This window comes from Rosa chinensis, chromosome 1 (assembly GCF_002994745.2).
Source record: "Rosa chinensis cultivar Old Blush chromosome 1, RchiOBHm-V2, whole genome shotgun sequence".
In the NCBI taxonomy this organism is placed as follows: Eukaryota; Viridiplantae; Streptophyta; class Magnoliopsida; order Rosales; family Rosaceae; genus Rosa; species Rosa chinensis.
The window spans coordinates 17,031,609-17,055,721 of record NC_037088.1 but is presented as its reverse complement, the minus strand read 5'-3'; the positions used below and the strand labels follow the sequence as shown (position 1 = coordinate 17,055,721).

The 24,113-nt window shown below is 37.2% G+C and overlaps 1 protein-coding gene across 1 annotated transcript; it reads left to right on the top strand.

The window, feature by feature from the left end:
• Nucleotides 1-7,197: 7,197 nt before the first annotated feature.
• LOC112182383 (ATP-dependent Clp protease proteolytic subunit 3, chloroplastic) lies at nt 7,198-13,115 on the top strand. The gene is made up of 5 exons (XM_024320874.2): nt 7,198-7,626; nt 7,769-7,883; nt 10,403-10,578; nt 12,423-12,518; nt 12,606-13,115. Exons 1-5 carry the CDS (start codon nt 7,321-7,323, stop codon nt 12,885-12,887), a joined length of 975 nt encoding a protein of 324 aa, XP_024176642.1. The 5' UTR covers nt 7,198-7,320; the 3' UTR covers nt 12,888-13,115.
• Nucleotides 13,116-24,113: the final 10,998 nt, after the last annotated feature.

Here is a 24,113-nt window from a genome sequence, read left to right as displayed (position 1 = left end):
CCAGAGACTGAATTGATTTTAGACCTAAACCACAAGGTAGTAACCCACCCGTATTTAGCCCTTAATTTTATTATACAATATACAAATAAGTGCAATTAAAAACAAAAATTATACATGGTGTATAATAGATTGAAAATATAGGAAAAAGTTGAGCATATAATTAGTATTTGCAAATAAAAAGTAATTTTAAAGTATTTGATAATAAAAATAAATAAATATTTTGAACATCTTTTTAAATCCTTACCACCCAAGCGTCATCCATACTAGTCGAGGTGGCTACCATTTCCAAGCACCTAAGTGAGGTCTAGGCAGCTGCCTATGAGAGTTTTTAGAATTATGTTGTTTATTTACATTAAGTCTATAATATTTATAATAAATAAACTAATAGATAAAGTAAGTGAATAGTCTTTCTTATTTTCACCCAAAAAAAAATGTACCATGTCCTAAGACATTTTTTGAATAAAATTAGGTCAGCCCTTTATTGAAAATGAAAGATTACAAAGAAACGATGCCAAAAAGCATTAAGAAAGAAACAAATAGTACGAAAGAAAAAAGATGCGAACATTGCATCAAAGATACAATAATTAAAAATGCAAGAGCAACTACGTCTAAACGCATTGCTGATTTTACATTCCAGATTGCAGCCGTGTAGTGATTTGAGTAGTCGGTGCTTTGACTTTCCATGCAACTCCAACTATCAAATTGACAAGAGTCAATTTGGCACCCGAATGAGGGCACTCTCCCACCTAAAGATCGAAGCCGGCCAAGGGTTTAGAACATGGCCATGTTGGCAGACGATCTTTCACGAATAGGTACCATAAATTTGGGTCTCGAATCCAATACTAGTAACACCCAAGCGCCCCATACCATTCTAGCATTTGACCAACAGCCCAACAAAGATAGGGGGTCACAATCCAAATCCAAAACCCACCTGGATCCTAGATTCGGATCCTATTGCAGATTTCACCTGGATCCTAGATCCAGATCCAGATGCACAGTCTGCTCCGGGTTAGAAACAACAGACTCCCATTTGATTCCCACCGCCAGGAACACCATCGGCTCAATCCCACACCGACCGCTCCCCCATGAAGTAGAGAACAAGATGAACAACAAACAACTAAACCTGCAAGATGAAAATCGAAACGAGTAGAACCAACCAAATCTCGATCAGTCCCTGTCGACCCCAGGCTACGCAAGGCGGCGGTACCTTTATCGAGAAAATCACCGTAGTCTGCCACCTCTATACCTGTTAGCCAGCCACGGTGAACAACAGCCAAAACACCACCACTGTCCCATGCCCCCGCCCCGCCCCCCCCCGGCCCAACAACATCTTCCTTTACCGAATCTATGTCAGCAAGCATCTACACCGACAATCCACAACGTCTCTATTGCCCAGACTTCAGAAGCCCTACGAATTGACTATAGCTGCTAAAGTCCTCTACTTGAGCAATTAAAACTAACACCCCACCACCGCCATTGTGGAGAGCGAAGAGAATAGAGAAATAGGCTGAAACTTATGAGAGACTCCATGAAGATGGAGTAGGTACAAGAGCGGCGAACCTGAAGGAATGTTGATGTCACGCCCCTGATTTTACACACATGAAAATCGATATATATAATCCCATAATTATACATGCGTGAACGTTCAGTCATCAATACAATACCTGAAATCTTTTTCCCCTTAACTTACACACATATTGATGCCCTGAACCCTCAAAGTTAATATACACTCGCTCCATAGAGTTATATATTACACAAGCTTACGAATTAAATTGTCGACAACAAGATAAAACGTAAATGCTCCTCAGAGCTCACTACAACGGAAGTCTTAATAACGGTAAGGTCACAAAATTGGCTTCCTACCGTAAGCTGCTAGCTCGTTGCCTCAGTTTCAGCCACGATTATCCTGACCTGCAGGATTAACCCCTACACCGTTGGAATGGTGCACCGGGTTGCCACACAACAAACCCGGTAAGCTTTTGCAAGCCCGTATGAGTAACTCAAACCACATACAACTCACCCACACACAACTCACACCAGTCACGAGAATAACTCACACGAATCACGTTTTCAATCGATAAACAAAGCACGAGATAAACTCACTCAAATCACGTTTAAATCAATAAACAAATCACGAGATAAACTCACTCAAATCACGTTTAAATCAATAAACAAATCACGAGATAAACTCACTCAAATCACGTTTAAATCAATAAACAAATCACGAGATAAACTCACTCAAATCACGTTTAAATGAATAAACAAATCACGAGATAAACTCACTCAAATCACGTTTAAATCAATAAACAAACGCGTTTCAATCAAGAAACAAAGCACGAGATAAACTCACTCAAATCACGAGATAAACTCACACGTTTAAATGAATAAACAAGCACGGCGGACAGACTAGAGCTCTAACTGATCGTATTCACTAACCCGGCCAAAGGCGTGAAGTCCCGATTTTCCCACCCACGATCCTCAACTCGTAAGTCTTTGGACCCGCGGTATAAATACCAAAACATTAAAGGAGTCACAGTGGACCCAAAATGTTACACGAATCTAAAATGAAAGATTCCCCGTAATTGATCCCTATCAATTACTCCCGGTAAAAACCCATATTTGAATAAACCACCCGCGAACTAAAATGTTCCTCAAATACACAAGTCTCAACGCTTTTCAAAACAAATCGAAATCAACATTTCCACAATCATTTGTTTTCCAAAAGCCACAACCCAAAACAATAAAAAGCATCATTTCATGCATATTGTTTCAAAATCCACAAACCACCAAAACACATATATTTCATGTAAATATATATTTATACGTAGTCATCCGCTCAGGAATGCCTACTAATACCAACTATAGTTTGTAGTTAACTAAATAACTCTCAAAACGATAAAGGTAAGCCCGTTCGTGATATGAACTTCGTGAGATTACTCACCTCAGAATCCCGCTGCGTCTTCTATATAGAACCGAACTAACGCTATCACCAACAACTCGTCCAATTCACCTTTAAAAGCACCTAATCACCAATGATCTCAAATCAGTAACGATTCACATTTGATTAAAGTTCGAAACCCCTATTTTGAACTAAAATCCCCAAAGTGTCGCCAATCGAGGCAAAACCACATCCGAGACCTCCCAAAGTCTCCGGAATACGTCCACGATCGATGTGACCAAACCACAAGTCGATCGGACGCTCAAATCCACACGGACAGAATAATCGATCGGTATGAAACTGCAAAAATCATAACAATTCCATACGAACTCCAAAATTTGCATATTATATATCGAAACGCTCGTATCAACGAGTAGAACATATATAATACCAAAAACAGTTCCTTAAGTGGCCGGAACGCCACCACAGACGGTGGTGCACCGCCGCCGGCCAAAACACATTATTTCACAAAACTCCCAACATCAAAGTTCTTCATCTAAGCATGCTTGTGAATTCTCATAACTAGCTCGAAGTCAGAAAACAAGCCTAAGGGATCGAAAACTACCTCACAAGCCGTGAACAGTAATCCCAACTGAGTTGAACCGATTTCCACGTCAACCGATCAAAACAAACACCATGGATCGATCAGCGAGCTTGTTCTGAACTCAACCCAAGAAGCCTGAAGTCATGAGGTCGCCGGAGTTGTGTTTTCCGGCCGGGTCCGAAAACACAAGGCTGCACCACCTTGCAGCGCCGCCGTGGAGATGAATCGGCGCTAGAGAGCACCACAGAGACAACCAGACGGAGGAGGCGACCCTGCTGGCCAAGTTTCACGGCCGGAGACCGCCGCAGTTGGCCGGAAAAGTCGGGTCGGAATGCCGGGTTCGGGTCGGGTCAGTCGAAATTCTTTGATACTGAAGGTGCGAACGAGAGAGAAGAGAGAGAGAAAAATATCTTCCGGAAATGGAAATGAGGAAAATGAATATATTTTTCTGATTTTTCCTTTATATACCAAAATGGAAACTTCTTTCCATAGCCATAACTTTCTCATACGAACTCCGATTCTCGCGTTCCACATATCCACGAACTCGTATCGACGCGCTCTACAACTTTCGTGAAGGAAGTTTTCGGAGAATCCCAACGAATAAAAAGTCAACCTTGAGCCCCCCCCTAAAGTCACACTTTTCAAATAGAATTTCGTCCGAAATACTTCCGCTCCATCCACGAGCCACGAAACCGTCCAACAACCATAAATTAGATTCCGGAAATTCCTCGGAAAATAAATACGAATTTCCGGGGCATCACAGTTGAAGTCCAAACCCTAGTAGAGCTAGGTCAAATATTTCAAAAATACACACACCCTTTGTCACACCCCGAATTTTGAATAAAGAAATTCGAATCCAAGATGCGAAACTTAACAAGCACAAGAAAACACATAGAAAATTCTTCATTTAAATTAAGCGATAAAGCAAACCGAGCCCACCAACATCAAATACGGACTCATTCTTTAGAGTCACATTTTAATGTACAAAGAGTTTACAAATTAAACTGATCAACAATTCAATAACTAAACACACTCACTACACAACGGAAGAATAAAACTAACGTACACTTTAACGTCCAAGCTACAACAGCAACCAAACCTCAACTCCGATGATGATCACTTGATATTCTAACCTGCACAATAAACCCTACACCATGGAATAGTGCACCGGGTTGAAACAACAAACCCGGTAAGCTTTTGAAGCTTGTATGAGTAAACCTAAATAACCCCAAACGTCATTCCGACAAGAGGACAACAATCAACACAATGATTAATTCCAACAATAAAATCATTTTCTTTTTAAAGCACACATGTCACAACCGTGACAATCGAATCATTATCAATGAAAACCGGTAATCCTTGGATAGAAATTTAATTCAGGAATTCACCAACAATATACAACCCAAAACCATAGTAATCCCTGCATATCGTTTAGTTCAGGAGATTACATTTAAAATCAACCAATTAGAATGAAATGTAAATTGATACAGAAGTCAAACAGCTCACACTAAAGTCGATGATCACCCATCAACACTAAAATCGATGATCCCCCATCAACACCACCACATTAATAGAATCCCATTCTCACGTATAAACCAAAGAAAGAACACCAGCAAGGTTCTCCGAAAACTACGTACTCATGTTGCAGTAACATCGTTACCACCATGACGGTACGCATACACAGACTACGCACTCATGATGGAGTAACCCCATTACCATCATAAAGGTACGCTTGGAACAGACTAGAGCTCTAACTGAATCGTAATCTGTCATCTCGGCCGAGGTTCAACCTTACGATATCTTGCACTTCGGTTATCACTATAACCGTCGAACTTTGGACCCTTTGGCGCTCAGAACAAAACATTTAAAGGAATCCCGCTCGACCCCAAAATGCTACCCCATGGACACATGTTACTCTTCCAAACTAATATAAATCAACATTCTCAAGTATATTGTTCTCCAGCAAGGAGCAAAACCACAAAACGCCAACATAAATAAGTTCATAAATTTTGTACCCACCACAACACCACACCATCGATATATATATATATATATATATATATATATATATATATTTCACGTAAATATATATATATATACACACACATATATACACACACACACACACGTGGTCATTCACTCAGGAATGCCACTAATACCAACTATAGTTCATACATATTAAAACCAAGAAATTCATTTTATAATTAAATTCATTTTTTTACCTGTGAGCCGTAGCCCTATAAACCGTAGTTGATCAAGTTCATATTATTTCAAACAAATCTTTATTTTCGAAAACGATTTACAATTATCAATCAATTCTGACAATTAAATAACTCGGTTCGTAAATGAACCACATGAGATTTACTCACTTCAAAATCCCACTGCATCTTCTCTTACAGCAAGGAAAATGTATTGACTAGTCTTCGTCAATCACCTAAGGAATATACGACACAACTTAGTACACGAATCGAAAACAATTAAGTGTCGAACCCCCATTTGCACTAAAATCTCGAAAGTAATACCAATCGAGAAGAAACTTCATCTGAGACCACCCGAGGTCTCTGGAATACTTATACGTTCAATCTATCAAAATTACAAGTCGATCGGACGACCAAATCCTCTTGGATCGAAAACCGATCGAACCGAAAACCCTTAAACTTTTTATTCCGAAAGCCATAACTTCTTCATACTAACTCCGATTTTCATGTTCCACATGTCCACGAACTCGTATCGACGTGCTCTACAACTTTTGTGAAGGAAGTTTTCACATAATCCAAAAAGTCAACTCTTGAGACGAAGCATTCCGAGCGAATAATTATTCAAAATACTCTCAGCTCCACCTTCGAACCACGAAATCATGTTATCGAACACTTTAATAGTTCCCAAAACATTTAGAAATTAATAACGAATTTCCAGAGTCTTACACCCTTTTTATTTTGCAGTATGTCCTAGAGACCTTGATCAGTCGAGTGGAAGAAAACATAAAAAAATGAATGAATAGTATTCTGCTTCAGTGCTTTAGAATCTCAGAGACCCAATAGACGAATTTGCTCTTAATAATATCAAAACCTCGGCAAATTTGAAATGCATAATAGTCCTGAGGACTTGTAGCTTTAGTAATAAGGATAATTACTGTCCCTATACAAGAGGGTCCTGAATTTGGCCGATGAAAATGGGGAGCTATATATGCTGCTCATCAACCTCCATTGCCCCTTGAATTATCTTTTATGGATATTTAGAAACCAAAACAGTGGACAAAGAGTAATCAAGCGGAATGATCATTTTGCAGATCACTAGCGTATGACATCAATCTTTGAAAAAAAAAATCCATGTCTAAATTGGTAATTCTACAAATAAAAAGGACAAGCCAGTTTTGAGTTTATCAAATACTTTGTCACTGTTTTTGCCATTAACAGCACTTATAAAAAGCCAGTTTACCAAACACTCAGCTGCTTTGCTTTTCAGCAACTTATTTTCAGAATTAAGTAGAAGCTAGTTTTTTTTAAAATCATAGCCATACCAAACACACCCTACGTGCACAACTCTGTCACTATAGAAAATTTTTACCGTAAACCACACCATATTTTCCATTCGAGAGCAGAATTCTCACTTTATTCATAGACCAACACCTCCCTCGTCTAAATTTTTCCATTTGGCCAACGTGGCCATTGCCTTACCTCCATTCCAAAACGACCTCGTTTACCAATCTCTCCATTTGGTTGTGCTTTTCTGCAGGCTCACAACGCCAAATAGCTCAGCCTATTTCTCCTTCCTTCCTTCCTTCCTTCCCAATTTGACAGACAAACCCATTAACCCAGATAAAAGGGAAAAGAGGAGGATGATGACATACGCAGCCTCAGCTTCAAGGCCTCTCTGCTTCAACACCCAACCGGCCATTGTGAACAGCAATGGTCTTAATAGCACTAGCGCTTCTAGTATCTTCGATTGCAGCAGAACAGCAAGGAGGAAGCGCGTCGGCCTAGTTCTAGCCTCGTCCCCTACAAGACCCACCTTGTCCAGCAATTGGGATTTTCAGTTCGCAGCTACTACTACTACTACTTCCTCTCCACGCGTCCCCAGATTCGAAGAGCTCGACACCACCAACATGCTCCTCCGTCAGCGAATCATCTTCTTGGGTTCTCAGGTTTCATTTTCATTTGAATTATTGAAATGGGTTTTGGAAAATGTTGTGAATTTTTGTGCTCTCGTGTTTGTTGGAAGCTGAATTGAATTGTTAGAAGATGGGATTTATGGGGTTTGTTTCATTGAGCTTTGATGATGGGCAGGTGGATGATATGACGGCGGATTTGATAATAAGCCAACTGCTATTTCTGGATGCTGAAGACCCCAAAAAGGATATTACATTGTTTATCAATTCGCCTGGTGGCTCGGTTACTGCTGGTATGTTTTTATGAGTCTTTTTGACATGTTTGATACTTATTCCTCTCCTGTTTGTTGCTCTTTGAGTTTTTTTTTTTTTTCACTTGATATGGGAGCTTTGAGAATTTACTGATGAAGTACCTGGTTTTTGACATAAGTAGATGAACAAGCTTTGTGTTTAGGATGACATGCAAACTAACTAGTAGATTAGGAAAATGGTATGCCATGAAGCCATGCTTTCGCATCAACAAAGCACAAAGGTAAATGCAGGGTGATAGATTGTTTTTGCAACATATTTGCATGAGGAAATGTTAAAAAGAAGAGTGTCGTAGGAAAGAAGAACTTTCCAACAATGTCAAGCAAGTAATATATAGACATGAGTAAGCCTTGGCGTATTCTCGACTTACAGTTATCTATTGATCAATTCAATAAAGTTTCTGGGGTTGAGATTCAGTAGGTATAACGCTTGGGCTTTTGGAAGAAACTTTGCAAAATGCCTTTGCACGATAAGTTCCAATTGTGACCTTTATCATTGTATCTGAGCATGCAAAGCATGGTTGGATCAGCTAGATTCTATTAATGAGGGTCAATGTTGAAGCCCGCTTGTGTGGATTTGCCATTGTTATAGGTTCTCCAAGGTTTTAAGTAGCTTCAATGAAAATGATTTAGGGAAGTTGCATCGACAGCCTTCCTCTGTGTACTTTTGAGATGTTTAAGATTCAATAGAACAAGAATAGCTGAAATGCATTTGTATGGATGTTCACAAGCAGATTGAAGTGAAGATAGTGGTTTAAGATGGTTCATTCAGGCGCACAGAAGATCCTAGGATGCACCAGCAATAGCAATTGAGTTGATTCAAGTTGATGTTGTAAAACTGGGTAAAGGTGCACTGGAAAGAACACAATTCAGAGTAGTGAGAAAGGACATTATTGTAAGAAATGAATTGGAGAATATGTCTCAGTTTTATTAGTGGTATATGCTGGACACTCCAACCATTTCTTTTTTCTCCTGTGGTCACACCTTAATTCAGTTGGGTTGATCATCCTTCTCCATACTTGAATAGTTGCATACTTAACCGCACAGCCATTCATGTATAAGAGCTTTGAATTTGATGGTAAAGTATCATAAGTGCATCAAGTTCGACACCCTAAAAGGATTTAGCTCTGTCAAGTGGCAAAACGACTAAAAAGGAAATTAGTTCAATACAGTCCAGGTCTTCATTAGTTACAACCCTTCTCTTACTTGACTTTGTCCCTCTACTGCAATCTGGAATGCTAATGTACCCCATAAGGTACATGTGTTAGCTTGGTATATTGCCCATGGGAAGAGTAGTACCTGTTAAGAGCATTGTTGAGTAAAGGAAAAGGACATGACTTTTAGTGAGCAGAAAGGAAAAGGAGAAGTGTACTTGTTGATTTTATACTTTGATGTTTGGTAAGGCCTCTACGATAAATATAATTTCAGAATGAAGAAAGTGAGTGGCTGCATGCCTTATAGAACTTCTTTGTGCCTTAGATACAAGAACTTTCTACTAGAGAAATTGTTTCAATCTTCTTTCTATCTTAATTTCTCCCACATAGTAATGTCCGGAGTATTACTGCAATATGTATGCCTTATCCAAATACAAAAGCATTAGATCGGACATCCGAGGCTTTCTTTTTTAATGCAGCAATTAACAGAAACTTGATGATAAATCCTAGGAGCTTCTCAGATTTCTCTAGCAATTAGTTACTTTAGCTTTCCAGCTCTCTTTGTAATCCAAACCATGTCATCTTCTATACACTTTCCTTTAGAGTTCAGTTGAGGAACTTTAAGACATGATAATTAATTCTGCAAACCATTTTAGTAGCAGATACTTTCAATATTGCTACTGAGGTTAAACAAGCATGAATTTCAAATCTAGGATTTGTATCCATTTTTTTTTTCATTCTCCATTTTTGGTGAGATTATTATATTCAATGTATTGGAACTTCTGTTAATTGGTCTCAACTCAATTAAGGAAGGTCACAGATGGCAAGAAATATATACCAGGTGTGGATAAGAAATCCACAGCCTGGAGCTAAGAAAAGTTATAGAAAGAACTCCAGACTCCAGACTCCAGAGAGGCTAGGAAACAGATATGCACTATAAACCAGCCTCAGTTCACAATAGATTCATCATAATAGAAGAAGAGGAATAATCCCTGAAAACAACAGTAGCTTAGTAGGGTTTTTGGTCTGGAAAAAGTAATCAAGAGCTCAGAACACCCCTTTGGAATAACCCAAAAGCTTCAATGTCCATAATCAACTTCCACCACAATTGTAAGGTATTAAGGCAATAGAACATACAATTGTGAAGTGCTATGCATCTTTTTGGTGAACTACAGAAGTATACGCGTGTAATATAGCTTTGTTTGTGTTTGGGAAAACTCGGCTGTGCACCAGCCTTCAGCCCAGCCACCAATGTTCTAGAGATGTGACTTTCTGTTGGATCCAGTATTTTCTGTTAAATTTTCTCTGGGCCTTCTTTTGTTCTCATTACCAATTTTGGGATGTGTGTAGGAATGGGAATATATGATGCAATGAAATTGTGCAAGGCAGATGTTTCAACTGTTTGCTTGGGGCTTGCTGCTTCTATGGGTGCATTTCTCCTTGCTTCCGGTTCAAAAGGAAAGAGGTACTGCATGCCCAATGCAAGAGTGATGATCCATCAACCTCTTGGAACTGCTGGAGGCAAAGTAAGTGCTTCCTTTCTGCTTATATTGTGTATTTTAATTTTCATTTGTGGGGGGATTAAAACCTTATTACATGTCAATTTTATGGGGGATTTAACCTTTTCAAATGTATTTTGATTAGTATAAAATTTAAGCTTCATTCAATATTTGATGGTTTGAAGTAAATTGTTGTTATTTTTATGTACAATTTCTATTTGAGTCCTTTTAGTGCAAGTACAATTTCTTTACCTTCTCCAAGAGTCCAAGGGTATCTTGTTATTTGATGAGTTTTCTAATAAGACTGCCCAAGGGAGATATATTTGAAGCCTACGAGTAAGGTCATCTGTTGCAAGGCAAATCAGTTTGGATGTTCCTCACATACACACGATACATGCTAAGATCCCAAAGGTGCCATAACAGAAACCCCTGAAAATTCCATGGTTGACCAGCAATGAGAAAATAGAACTCCAAAAGCCCCTTCTGTATGACGACGCTGTGAAGGTTGATTTACCGATTTCGTTGTACGTTTACATATACATCACCAATTAGCAAACACTCTTCCCTTTATTACATAATAAGATTATAAGAAGTCATCATCAATGATTCCTATTAGCAGCTGTAAGAACAAAATATGCCACTCAAAGAAGGGTCTTTAGTTCCAATTTTGGAACAACAAATCCCCTGTCAATAATTGACAAACTCTATTCAAACCCCGAAATCCAAGATTCTAGCCACTAGCTAATCTCCTTTTTGTAGATTCCTCCCCAGTCCATTCCATCTATATATTTGCTTTTCTCATGTGTTTGAGCAGTTATTCCAATTATGCATGATAGTGGACAAAGCAATTGTGGATGTCAGTGTGATTATGGTGGCTTTGAAAGATACAAATTTTAAGAGATAGTTTAGGGAGAAAGAAAGTTTATAGCTACTGTAGTCAGAGAACTATGGGAAACGCAAATAAAGGGAGGAAAAGAGAGACAGAACAAGGTAGTCGAGGATATTGCGAAGGCACCAAGCCTTCAGACTCAGGTTGCATTTATTCAAGTTTTCGAAAGCTGAATGACTGTTCTTTGGATTTTTGTGAGGATTTGGTTTTTGAGGTGGAGAGTTTTCCCATTGCTATTGTTCAGGTGATGCCTCTATCACCTTGAGCTTCACTGTTGGGATTAATTGATGCCTGGAGCAAGAGCAATTATGAGCTCAGACTTTAAAGTTGTCCCTCATGTCTATTTAGGACACTTTATTGTAGACACTTGACACTTCTCATGACACGTCAGACTCCACAAGCATGCTAAAATGTTGGTGTGTGTGTGTGTGTGTATATATATATATATGTATGTATGTATTTTTTACTTGTCTAGGTAGGTGGATTCATTTTTTTAAAAATTTTTTATTGAACTGTTCTCATTGGTAGACTCGAAAACCAAAAATGCATGTTGAACCTGAACTTGTGTTTCCTTTCTATCTTCGCTAGATGTTTCTATTAATTGGTGGCTTTCCAATTATGTAAGAGAACATGTAGTTGAATCAATGCTCATCAAGTCATACAAGGCAATACTTCATAGAAAATGATGCAGCCATTTAGATATTTTCTTTGATTATATATCAGAAGACCTTTACTGTTTATTTTTTTTATTTTATGGTTAATTTTTGTATTACTTTTTCTTTTCCAGCAAAAAACTTTGTATTCAATTTCAAAATAATTAATACGTGCATTAATTGTCACTGAGGAGTTTGATCATCAGCTTTTCTTCTTCTTTTTTATCCTTTCCTCCCTTGCTCCAAGAGGAACACTTTTGAGTATGAGAGGTATAAATTTTTGTTTATATGGTTTATACATTGACCGGTGGTTTTTACATGTGAATCAGGCAACAGAAATGGGTATACGAATTAGAGAAATGGCGTACCACAAGATTAAATTAAACAAAATATTGTCAAGAATCACAGGGAAGCCTTTAGACCAGGTTAGGGATCAGATCAGATTTCTGTCATTGTAATATTTAGTCCAAGAGAGTTTTAAACTCTATTTGTAATTTCTTCCGTCATTGCAGGTTGAGGAGGACACAGACCGTGATAATTTCATGAATCCCTGGGAAGCTAGGGATTATGGGTTGATTGATGAGGTTATTGATGATGGAAAGCCAGGGTTAGTTGCACCAATTGGAGATTCCACACCTCCACCCAAAACAAAAGTCTGGGATATGTGGAAAGTTGAAGGTACCAAGAAATCCAGAAAGAATTTACCCTCGGAGCTGAAAATTTCAGATAATGGATCTAAGGGGAGTGAAGGTCGTGAGAATGAGAAAGGTTTGGAAGCACCTACTGCAACATAGGACCTGAGACAAGACTAGTGGCTTTCATTTGAATTTTGATCATGTTTAGCTTTTATTAAATGTCATAATGCTTACCTCTCAAAGTAGTCTTTTGTACATTCCTTATCCAAAATAGTGAACATGGATTATTAGAGATGATTTAGGTGATTTAGTTTATTTCTCATTTCTATCAGTGGGAAGGGCCTTAAACTGCTGTTTCTCAGAATTTGCTTATAGATCTTATCAGTTACTCTACCCTTGATTGTGGAGAGGTGAGCTGGTGGAAAACGGCTTCTTTAAAATGTTTGTTTTGTGGAGCTAGGATGTGAGTAGTGTCTAGAGCATAAAGGTCTGAGGTTCCAATTTGATTCCGTGCCGGCTAGAGCTTCAGGAGGCGTGTTGTAAAGGATGTGGAATGTGTTCCGAAGCTTGGCTTTCGATCTCACGTTAACCTGTTAATGAGCTAGTTAGAAAGAATATGATTAGTCAGTGTTGTGGACTTTATACAGACATGGAAATTACTAATTCAATTGTTGGTAGCCAACATGACGGTTCTTTCCGAATTGATCATTCCCTTACGGCATTGAAAGATGACTCTGTCAGTCTTATTTGTTGCGGGAGTGCTTAGATCCTTAAACGAGACGATGAGGTGTTAGCTCAGTAGTTAGAGCACCCATTATCTAGGATCCAGGTCCTAAATTCGAGTCACCATAAGGGTATGAGTGAAATCTTTTGATCCTCTAGGATCTAGATCCTAAATTCAAGTCACTATGAGGGTAGGAGTGAAATCTTTGGATCCTCTAAAAGAAGAAGAGGAAAAAAAAAAAAAATCCTTAAACGAAATGTTATTTACATTGAAGGGAAATCGAACTCCAAATAGCCTAATTCTAACCCCTCATCTCTCTCCACTTGAGCTTATCTTAAGGATTTATTTCAAACCTTTTTTGGAATTCCTTCCATAGATCCCCATGTGTGATTTTCATGGGTTACTATGTAACTCAACAACTTCAACTGCTTTTTTCTTTTATCAAAACTCGACGTGAGCCTCAATAAACCTACCATTCGATCCGTTATTGCACTCTCTGTGCGAGACTGCTCGCCATTTTCGAATTGGGCTTCTCACCCTGTGATTGATACGGCTCTAATTGTTGTGAGCTTTTTGATTTTGGGAGGTCCAAAGGTGTAGCTACACACGGGCTCCTACGGGCTACAGCCCACCCCAAATTTTGAATAAATGTTAATTTGTAGCTTAATTTTAGTTAAGAAAATTAAATATTAAAAAGTAGCTAACTCCAAATTTCTAAACTTAGCCCATATATATATATATATATATATATATATATATATAGTTTGTTCATATACATGTTTGCTTGAAGTATTTTATTGTATTTTTGTTTTCTATTCTGCTTTAAGAGGCATACTCGCATCAAAAGCTTGTTTTTTTTTTTGGTAAATTAGGTCAGAAAAAGAGTTGGTTGAGAATTATGATACAGATTTAATAATTAAATATTTTCAATTATATTCAAGAGCACATGATAAAATATGAATAGATATGTTTAAGAAGTTTGTTATCGAAATTCTATCAAATGTTTTAATGTTGATTTTTTTGATCAATTAGCTATTTGATTATTTGATATGTATTTAATATATGGGGTAATTAAGGCTATGGTACATTAACCTTTCATCATAACACTAGGTCTGGAGGTTTTGGTTTTGTGACTAGAGATTCAGGTGGTGCCATGTTAGCTGGAGGTGCAGGTCCTCTACGGGGACATCAGCAGAACATGCCGAAGTTTTGGCGTGTCGGAATGCAATTAACTTTGCAATTGATCATGGCTTCATTCCAGCCCTTTTGGAGACTGACGCACAAGAGGTGCAGCGCCAACTAGCTGCCCAAGCTAGCCATAATGCCTCTGCCTTGGGACAACTTTATGAGGATCTGAGTCTATTCTTGGATTCTCAAAATATTTTGAAAGTTAACTATGTTAGTAGAAAGGCAAATGTAGCTGCCCACATGTTAGTTGCACATGGTAGTACTATTGTGGAGGATTGCTTTTATGTTTCAGTCCCTAGTAGTTTTCTAGCAGGTGCAATGAACTCCCAGGTGTAATTTGAGTTTATCAATAAAGGGCTTACATCTTTCTATCAAAAATATATATATATATTAACTATTTTTACCACTATGATGACTCATTTTACCACTTGAGAATTTATGTGGTAACTAAGAAAATTTACCACTTTAATATTATTATTTTGAAGACTCATTTTACTACTTTAAGGTAATTATATGCATGTCATACATAATTAACACATTGTAGAATTTCCATAATATATGATGATATTTAATTTAATAAATTAAGGAATAAAACATGTTACTTGAAAAAGTAAAAAAAAAAAAAGTTTAAAGCATTAGTAAACTTTTATCAAAATTTTTTTAGCCCACCCCATTTAAAAATCCTAGCTCCGCCGTTGGGGAGGTCTGATGATGTTAAGACGCATATAGGGAGAACCGGAAAATATATATATATATATATATATATATATATATATATCCTTAGACTGATGTCTATCTGTTTTGGAGAAAATCCAGAAAATCACTGTATTACTATTCATTAAACAGTAAAAAACTCATTCTACTTTAGAATATGTATAATTTCATTTTAATAAATTAAAATTGCAAACCGACAACAATCATGTCGCCAATAAGGGATTACAACTAGGAAAAATTGTCCAAACGTACAGTATCTGAATTTTTCCTGACTATTAATTTTCATACCTCAGTTTTGAGAAATATCAAAATGAAATAGCCCAACCCAACATTCATACCTGGAAACAGTAACAATTTTAAAGTTGTTATCTTTCGAAGGGTAGAGTTGTTCTTTTCCTATTTGTCTTCAACCTTATCCCTTTCCCTCCATTTTTCTCTCTGCTTCACTCAACTTTATCTTCACTGAGAGATATTTGATTATCTCACTGAAAGAATAGAAGAAATCAAACTCGTACATAAGATTTGATACTGTAATCGAATCCATGGAAGCCAATTTTTGGAGATATTTTTGTCTGGATGGCCTCTTGTTCTTCTTCCTTTAATAGGTTTTGTCAAAAAATTTCTCCCAAAAAAGTGTAATTGATTTGAACCTTTTTCATTCACCTATCTCATAACAATCAACACGGTCATCAAAGATGGGAAGTATTTACGTAGCTATTACAGACCCATATATGGGCCACAAGATTGTAACTTCTCATCTAGTTATAACTGGTTTATCGTACCTTAGAGATTATGAACTAGGTAAGAATCTTATGGTTCTAGATCACCGAAAATCACTTAAGTAAATAAACAAAAATAGAAAAAATTGCTAAACAAGGCTTTGCATCACACAAAGCCACATAGACGACCTTGCACCAAGCAAGGCCTAGATAGGGCCATGAACACACAAATGGGTTGTAATGCTCATGCCCAAATGAATATACAAATGAATTTTAATAAATAATAAATAAACTAACTAACTAGACATAAAAATAAGATAGATAGAATCATGGGATGCATCGCAAGAAGGGTCACCATGTAATTCAAAGTTCTCCACCCAAATACAAAATCATATGAGATGACGATGATTAATTCAAATGATGGTTCAAATGTTTTGTCGGATTTCCATTTAGCATTAAGTGGTTGGAAAAAAAAAAAAAAAAAAAAAAAAAAGCTAAATTGATTGTCATAAAATAATAGTCCGACCCTAAATAAAAAGAAGGAGAAGAAATAATACTTAGGTTTTGGCTACCCTATACTAGTCTTAAACTTTATGCCTTTTTAGGGTCTTAAGTGCTTAAAACTAAATGATTTGGGTTTCGACAATCGATTACAAATAATAAGGTTGAAAATAGTACTTGTGATAACAATTACCCTACCCAACAATTCCGAATACAATTCTGACAATCAAGGGACTCAGAGTTGGGTGATTGGAGAACCATAATCTAAGAAGTTCAAATGGAAATATATGCAATGGGCGAATTCCACCACACTCATGCCATAATCTAAATTGAAATATAAATTCTTCAATTCACTATTTCAATTCCAACACACCAAACATAGATTAAGGAGGGGAAAACCTAAACCATACATCTAGAGTAAAGAAATTAAAGTAAGAGTATACAAAGCATATGAATAAACATCATTTTATTAATTCCTCAAAAAAACCATACAAAACTAAACTTAGGTTTCAAAACCCTAAAACCATGAGACATCGCACAAGTACATGTCAATACACATCAAACAACACTATAAGCAAGAAATAATAGAGAGCAAGAAGGGGGAAAGATAGGAGAAATCCATGAAAGTCAAGGCAAAACTTGTCACTAGCTATTGCCATAACTTCATGGCTTCTCTTTCTACCCTTATGAAGCCATGGTGTAGAGATGATGGTCTAGATACCGGAGATGTGTATGCCTCCTCCTTATGCAAGTTCACATATGAAGAATGGGGATGAAGAAGTAGAGAAAAGGTGAGAAGGGAGAGAAGTCCCAAAATTTGGCCAAAAGGCCTAGGTGAAAAATGGATCTTAAGCTTGTGAAATGTGTGTGGAAAGATGCTTAAATACTCCATTGCGTTCTAGGGTCAAAATTTGACTTGTATCCTAGATCCAAGAGCTCAAAAAAAGGAGACAATGAGTAAAATGAAAAAGACTAAAACAATCTAATAAAAATGTAGAGAATTAGAAGTTTAGAAATCATTTTGGAAAATATAAAGAAAACCGGAGGGTAAAAGTGTAAGTGAGTGTGTGCTTAGTCTAAACACAAATAAATATCTCATTCACATGTGTGATATGTGTGAGGTCGACTAATTATTATTATCATTACATCCATTTTGAATTTGAAATTTGAATACCTTTATGTAACACAAATGAGCTTGGGTCTTCACTTATGTGTTTCTCTTTCTACCCTTATGAAGCCATGGTGTAGAGATGATGGTCTAGATACCGGAGATGTGTATGCCTCCTCATTATGCAAGTTCACATATGAAGAATGGGGATGAAGAAGTAGAGAAAATGTGAGAAGGGAGAGAAGTCCCAAAATTTGGCCAAAAGGCCTAGGTGAAAAATGGGTCTTAAGCTTGTGAAATGTTTGTGGAAAGATGCTTAAATACTCCCTTGGGTTCTAGGGTCAAAATTTGACTTGTACCCTAGATCCAAGAGCTCAAAAAAAGGAGACAATGAGTAAAATGAAAAAGACTCAAACAATCTAATAAAAATGTAGAGAATTAGAAGTTTAGAAATCATTTTGGAAAATATAAAGAAAACCGGAGGGTAAAAGTGTAAGTGAATGTGTGCTTAGTGTAAACATAAATAAATATCTCATTCACATGTGTGCTATGTGTGAGGTGTGAGGTCGACTAATTATTATTATCATTACATCCATTTTGAATTTGAAATTTGAATACCTTTATGTAACACAAATGAGCTTGAGTCTTCACTTATGTGTTTCCCTTTCTACCCTTATGAAGCCATGGTGTAGAGATTGTGGTCTAGATACCGGAGATGTGTATGCCTCCTCATTATGCAAGTTCACATATGAAGAATGGGGATGAAGAAGTAGAGAAAATGTGAGAAGGGAGAGAAGTCCCAAAATTTGGCCAAAAGGCCTAGGTGAAAAATGGGTCTTAAGCTTGTGAAATGTGTGTGGAAAGATGCTTAAATACTCCATTGGGTTTAGGGTCAAAATTTGACTTGTACCCTAGATCCAAGAGCTCAAAAACAAGGAGACAATGAGTAAAATGAAAAAGACTAAAACAACCTAATAAAAATGTAGAGAATTAGAAGTTTAGAAATTATTTTGGAAAATATAAAGAAAACCGGAGGGTAAAAGTGTAAGTGAGTGTGTGCTTAGTGTAAACACAAATAAATATATCATCCACATGTGTGATATGTGTGAGGTCCACTAATTATTATTATCATTACATCTATTTTGAATTTGAAATTTGAATACAAAGATGTAACACAAATGAGCTTGGATCTTCACTTATGTGTTTCTTTGGTCTTGGGCCTTAGGGTTCTTGCTAATGGATCGGGTTGACTTGGTTGACCTAATGGTCAATTAGTTGACTTTTCGTTATTTAGTGGAAAATTGACTTTTTGCTCTAATTCTCCACTTCTTTCATATTTTTCCTCTCTTGACCATAATTTCCTACAAATGAAGAAAACAAAGCAATACTACAAATAATGCTTGAGTATTTGCTAATTTCAAGGTAATAAAGGTCAAAAACTCATGTAAATTGCGTGTGAATCAGTAATCATACAACAAGGTCTATAATTATTAATACAAGCAAACAATTACAATAACAGCAACAACGAAACTAGAGATACAAGAAAAATGAAGGATGAAACCGGTGCCCCTCTCTCCCCCAACCCTTATTTCTCTCGCCATTTTAGTGTCCCTATCCACTGGTCCGTTCTCGGAAACCAAATCATGTCAGAACAAAACCCTAAATCCCCTTACAATTCTCACATAACTCAGAACTAACTCATCAATTCTCTCACCTCCCACATCTCAGCTCCCTCTACAATTCCCACTCCCATTTCTCAGACCCCAAGCCCAACCTTAACCCTAGGTTCTCCATCCTCAAATGATTCTCCTCTCTCAACCTCCACCATCGCAAGCTCACCTCACCGTCGTCAATCCCAAATCTGTGTGCATCCTTCTCCCAATAATCCGTACATATGGCCATGGCTCCTTCATCATCCTCCCCGACCTACCCTCTAGAGAGCTTCCGATGCTTTACTTCAAAAGGTTGAGCGGGTTATTGTCTAGGGCTTTGGAACCAAACCTAGAAGAGAAAACAAAGCGTGAAGTTGTAGAGAGATAGGAGAGAAGTCAGAGAACTTTGGAGAAAATGAATAGTAAAAGGACGAAAATACTCTTGAAAAGATAATGGACTTAACGTCATTGGTGATTCCAGCTATGAATATTGGGTCGGGCTTAAATTCTCAGATACCATTTTGATATTTCCCGAAACTGAGGTATGAAAATTAATAGTTGCGAAATGTTCTGATATTGTTTGTGCATCAATGTTTTAAGACTTGACCTTCAAAAAAGGAGAGATCGACATGTCAATAGGTTCAATGACAAGAATAAGATTGACCAATTGACCGAGCCAAATTAACTAAAGTAGTCGATAATAACTAGGACAAGTGATCACAATAGAGATAATTGGCTTGACCATCCCAAGATCTCTCGATCACATCGACATTGGCTGGTAATGAAATGCATGGCTTTAAGTTGGTTGAAAACTGGGTTCTATTGACAAAGGACCAACTACCCAAATTCAAGCACCCATTATAGATATGACAACCCTAAAACTTGGAAGCACATGCATATTTGAGATATGAACACATATCCAAAAACATGGTTGACTAAGAACCTTAACCAACGATACCTATAAAAGAATTCACCACCTTATCTCTAGATTAGAACACATAACAGAAAACGATCTGCAACTTCAACCATCCATCCCACACCGATTTGCACTTGTTGATCCATCGATCACCACAAATTTCTCAAACTACTCCATACATATCGCAAATTGCCAAATTGCACTTGTAGATCCATTGATCTCAACAACTCATTCGTCGACATTCCACTCTTCATTTGCAAATTACTTCCGACAACACCTATATTAAACTAACCACATCTCAAAAGGGTTGTTTGTTTGACTATGCAAAGAGACATTGCTGAGCAAGGAGAAATGAAGGAAAATAGGCTATTTTTATTTATGTTCTCTCTAGTGGCTAGGCCACTAGGGTTTCAATAATTTCATCACCTGGAATGTGTTGTGTCAAAGATTACACTAATATTGTGTATTTCATGTGATTCTAGTTTTACTCTAGATCGTTAGCTTAATTGGATGGATGATCGATGGGTAGATGTAGGATAACGCTTGCAAAACAAACAAAGACAAATGTTGGTCGGATGACATTCTTTTGTCCTCAAAATAGAGTGCTAAATAGCTAAAGTTTTTGGTTTCGAACGAAAATTCTTCCACCCACCCAGGTGGCTGGTCACCTCATGTGCTGTCAAGAGATCTGGCCTCCTTACGCGACTAGCCAATGTAGGCCATTGGATCAGTCGTTAGTTAATAGACGGATATCGGTCACGGTTTTGAATATTGTTGGCCAAAAAACTCTTCAATATATGCGGTAAAAAATCAATGAATGGGTCACGATTAAATCGGGTCTCTATTTCTTCGTCCTTGTTTACAAAGAGGTCACGAAGTTTTGGGTGAATCCAAGCGCGAGCAGCGAGAGCTTTGAAAGAACCCAGGAGAGAGGCTGCCAGCATGGTGAAGTGTCTAAAGGCCAACCAATGCGGTGATCCTCCTCCACAGTCTCTACGCCGGCCGCAAGGGCTTCATCGTCAAGGGCGTCGACTACACTGCCTCATCGCCGGAATCAAGAAGTAGCCAAACAAGAAACAAATCGTGTTTGATTTAGAATATATGGGTTAGGAACTAAATTTCAATCATGTTAATTGATAGGGAAGTCAACATATAATCACCATTGCCGCCTGCAAACCTAACCAAAAATTTCTTGTGCAGCCAAGCAATTTAGCGTTTCAAACTTTCAATCATTAGATTCAACTGTTTCGAATTTGTCTGCACCTAATTAGATGAGATTGACCTGGAAGTTATAGTTTTTCAACCTCCTTTTTCATTCATAATCCCAAGGTGGAATTGATTTTCTTTTGTTGTCGAGTTTGGGTCTGAGAATGAGAAGAGCTGCAGAGAGGGGGAACAGAGACAAAGCGAGAGGAAATAAATGTTTAGAGTGAAATAATTAGCTAATGAGCTTTACTACTTCATTTCGATTGCTGTATCTATGAAAAGTAAGGAAAAAGAGGAAAACATGGCCGTTACCAGAGCAAAAGAGCACCGCCAATGGTGACTGAATCACCGAAAAACTGAATCGAAGAACCACCGGAGCTGTCGAAGCTTTCAGCCTTCGATTCTCCCTCCAAACTAGACCGATGGACAAACTAAAGACCATAGAGACATCGGTGATCAAGAGGCAGGTCGGAAGGGACTGGTTCCCCGCCGCAACATGGCCCAACCTGGGAGATACAGTTGTTGCTTCGCGGGTCAAGAAAACGGGTCAATAGGCTCGATGCTTCTTGGCTCTTCGATCTGAATTGGGTATATACAGCCAAGAATTATATTTTGGTCAATGGCTCATGTCAAGCGGTGAGTTTATAGACGGCTCATATTGCACCGTGTTAATTTCCTTTTCTTTAAATATTTTTATATAATTTTTGAAAATTGTAATAAATAGCTCAAGTTCCGAAAAATTTTCAGAAAATTCTCACGGATTCGTCATGTCACGTCTTTTATTATCAAACCTATAAAATGGAGATTTTACATCAAGAAAAATTTGGAAAATATTTCCGAGATCTCTAAACAATCACTGAGACCATATACTCAATTTCTAATCATTCCTCTTTAATTCCTTAATTTTTTTTCGAGTAGTGATATGTACCCATTATTTGACATTACATTAGCACTAATATTTGATATTACCTTACTCATGTATTCCACCTTAAATTTTTCCTAATAGTAATAAACTTTTTGTTAAATTTATCGATTTTCAATTTCATTCTTAAATTAATAAATTTAACATTATCCATCTATTTATAATGTATTAGTACGTCCTGTGTACAAAATTAACCTGATCCGCCGTTATTTCGGCATCAAACAAAACCATCAACCCTTTAAACACTTATACTTCCCTAAGGGAAACAATACCACGAGGAGATAAACTTTCCAAAAGTTTTACATTAATTGATATAGCTCAAACCTAGAAGAGTGTGAGAGATGATAGATAAAAAATAAAAATTGTGAATGACTGGTTATGGGCATATTAGTTTTATGTGGTATTTATGGTTTAGGGTAGACCTAGTAAATCGAGATCCAAACGATAACGAAAATAGCTGAAATTTTGACGGTACCCATTTCTTCTTATCATGATAAAATCCGACGGTCGATTTTGATAAAGTTGATTTCCTCCACCTTGTTGCTTGTGAAAGGTTTATATTTGTATACATATAATAAACATGTTAGACCACATTAGTAGGCATATATAAGGATTTTGCGCGATCCAAAAAATCTAAACTAGAAAATCGATAAATGTGACATTACTCATCTATTTTTAGCATATCAATAGGTATTATGTAAAAAAAGTAACCCGATCCACTGTCATTTTGACATCAAACAAAGCAGTCAACTCTTTACACACTTACACTTCCATAAGGGGAGGTATACCACGAGAAGATAAATTTATCGAAAGTTTTACATTGGTTGATATATTTCATGCCCACGAGAGTGTGAGAGCTGGTAGATTGAAAAAAAAAAATTGCGAATGACCGGTTATAAGCATATTAGTTTTATGTGGTATTTCAGGTTTAAAGTTGACCTAGTAGATCGAGACCCAAACGATGACGAAAATAGCTGAAATTTTGACCATATTCTTTTCTTCTTATCATGATAAAATCTGACGGTCTATTTTAATAAATTCTATTTCCTCCACCTTGTTGCTTGTGAAAGGTTTATATTTTTATACACATAATAAACAAGTTAGACCACATTAGAAGTCATATAAGAATTTTATGCGATCCAAAAAATCAAAACTAGGAATCGATAAATGTGACATTACCTATCTATTTATAGTGTATGAATAGGTACTGAGTAAAAAAATTAATCCGATCCACCGTCATTTCAATATCAAACAAAGCGATCAACTCTTTATACACTTATACATCCCTAAGGGGAGCTATACCACGAAGAGATAAACTTCCCGAAAATTTTTACATTGGTTGATATATCTCATACCCACGAGAGTATGAGAGCTGACAGATCGAAAAAAGAAATTGCGAATGACTGGTTATGAGCATATTAATTTGATGTAGTATTTATGGTTTAGAGTTGACCTAGTAGATCGAGACCCAAACGATGAAGAAAATGGCTGAAATTTTGACCATAACCATTTCTTCTTATCATGGTAACATCTAACGGTCGATTTTGATCATTTCTATTTACTCCACCAGTCCACCTTGTTGCTCATGGAAGGTTTACTTCTCGATATAACTACTAAACAAGTTAGATCACATTAGTATGCATATAAGGATTTTGTGCAATCCATATAATCAAAATTGGGAATCAAAAAAATGTAATCCACTCATCCAATGGTCGGCTTCTCCAAATTAAGTTTT

Excerpts from the sequence above, each read along its gene's own strand:
- LOC112182383 (XM_024320874.2), top strand. The coding sequence starts at position 7,321 with ATGATGACATACGCAGCCTCAGCTTCAAGGCCTCTCTGCTTCAACACC. Across the intron at positions 7,627-7,768 it reads TCATCTTCTTGGGTTCTCAG|GTGGATGATATGACGGCGGA; the intron begins GTTTCATTTTCA and ends GATGATGGGCAG. Across the intron at positions 7,884-10,402 it reads TGGTGGCTCGGTTACTGCTG|GAATGGGAATATATGATGCA; the intron begins GTATGTTTTTAT and ends GGATGTGTGTAG.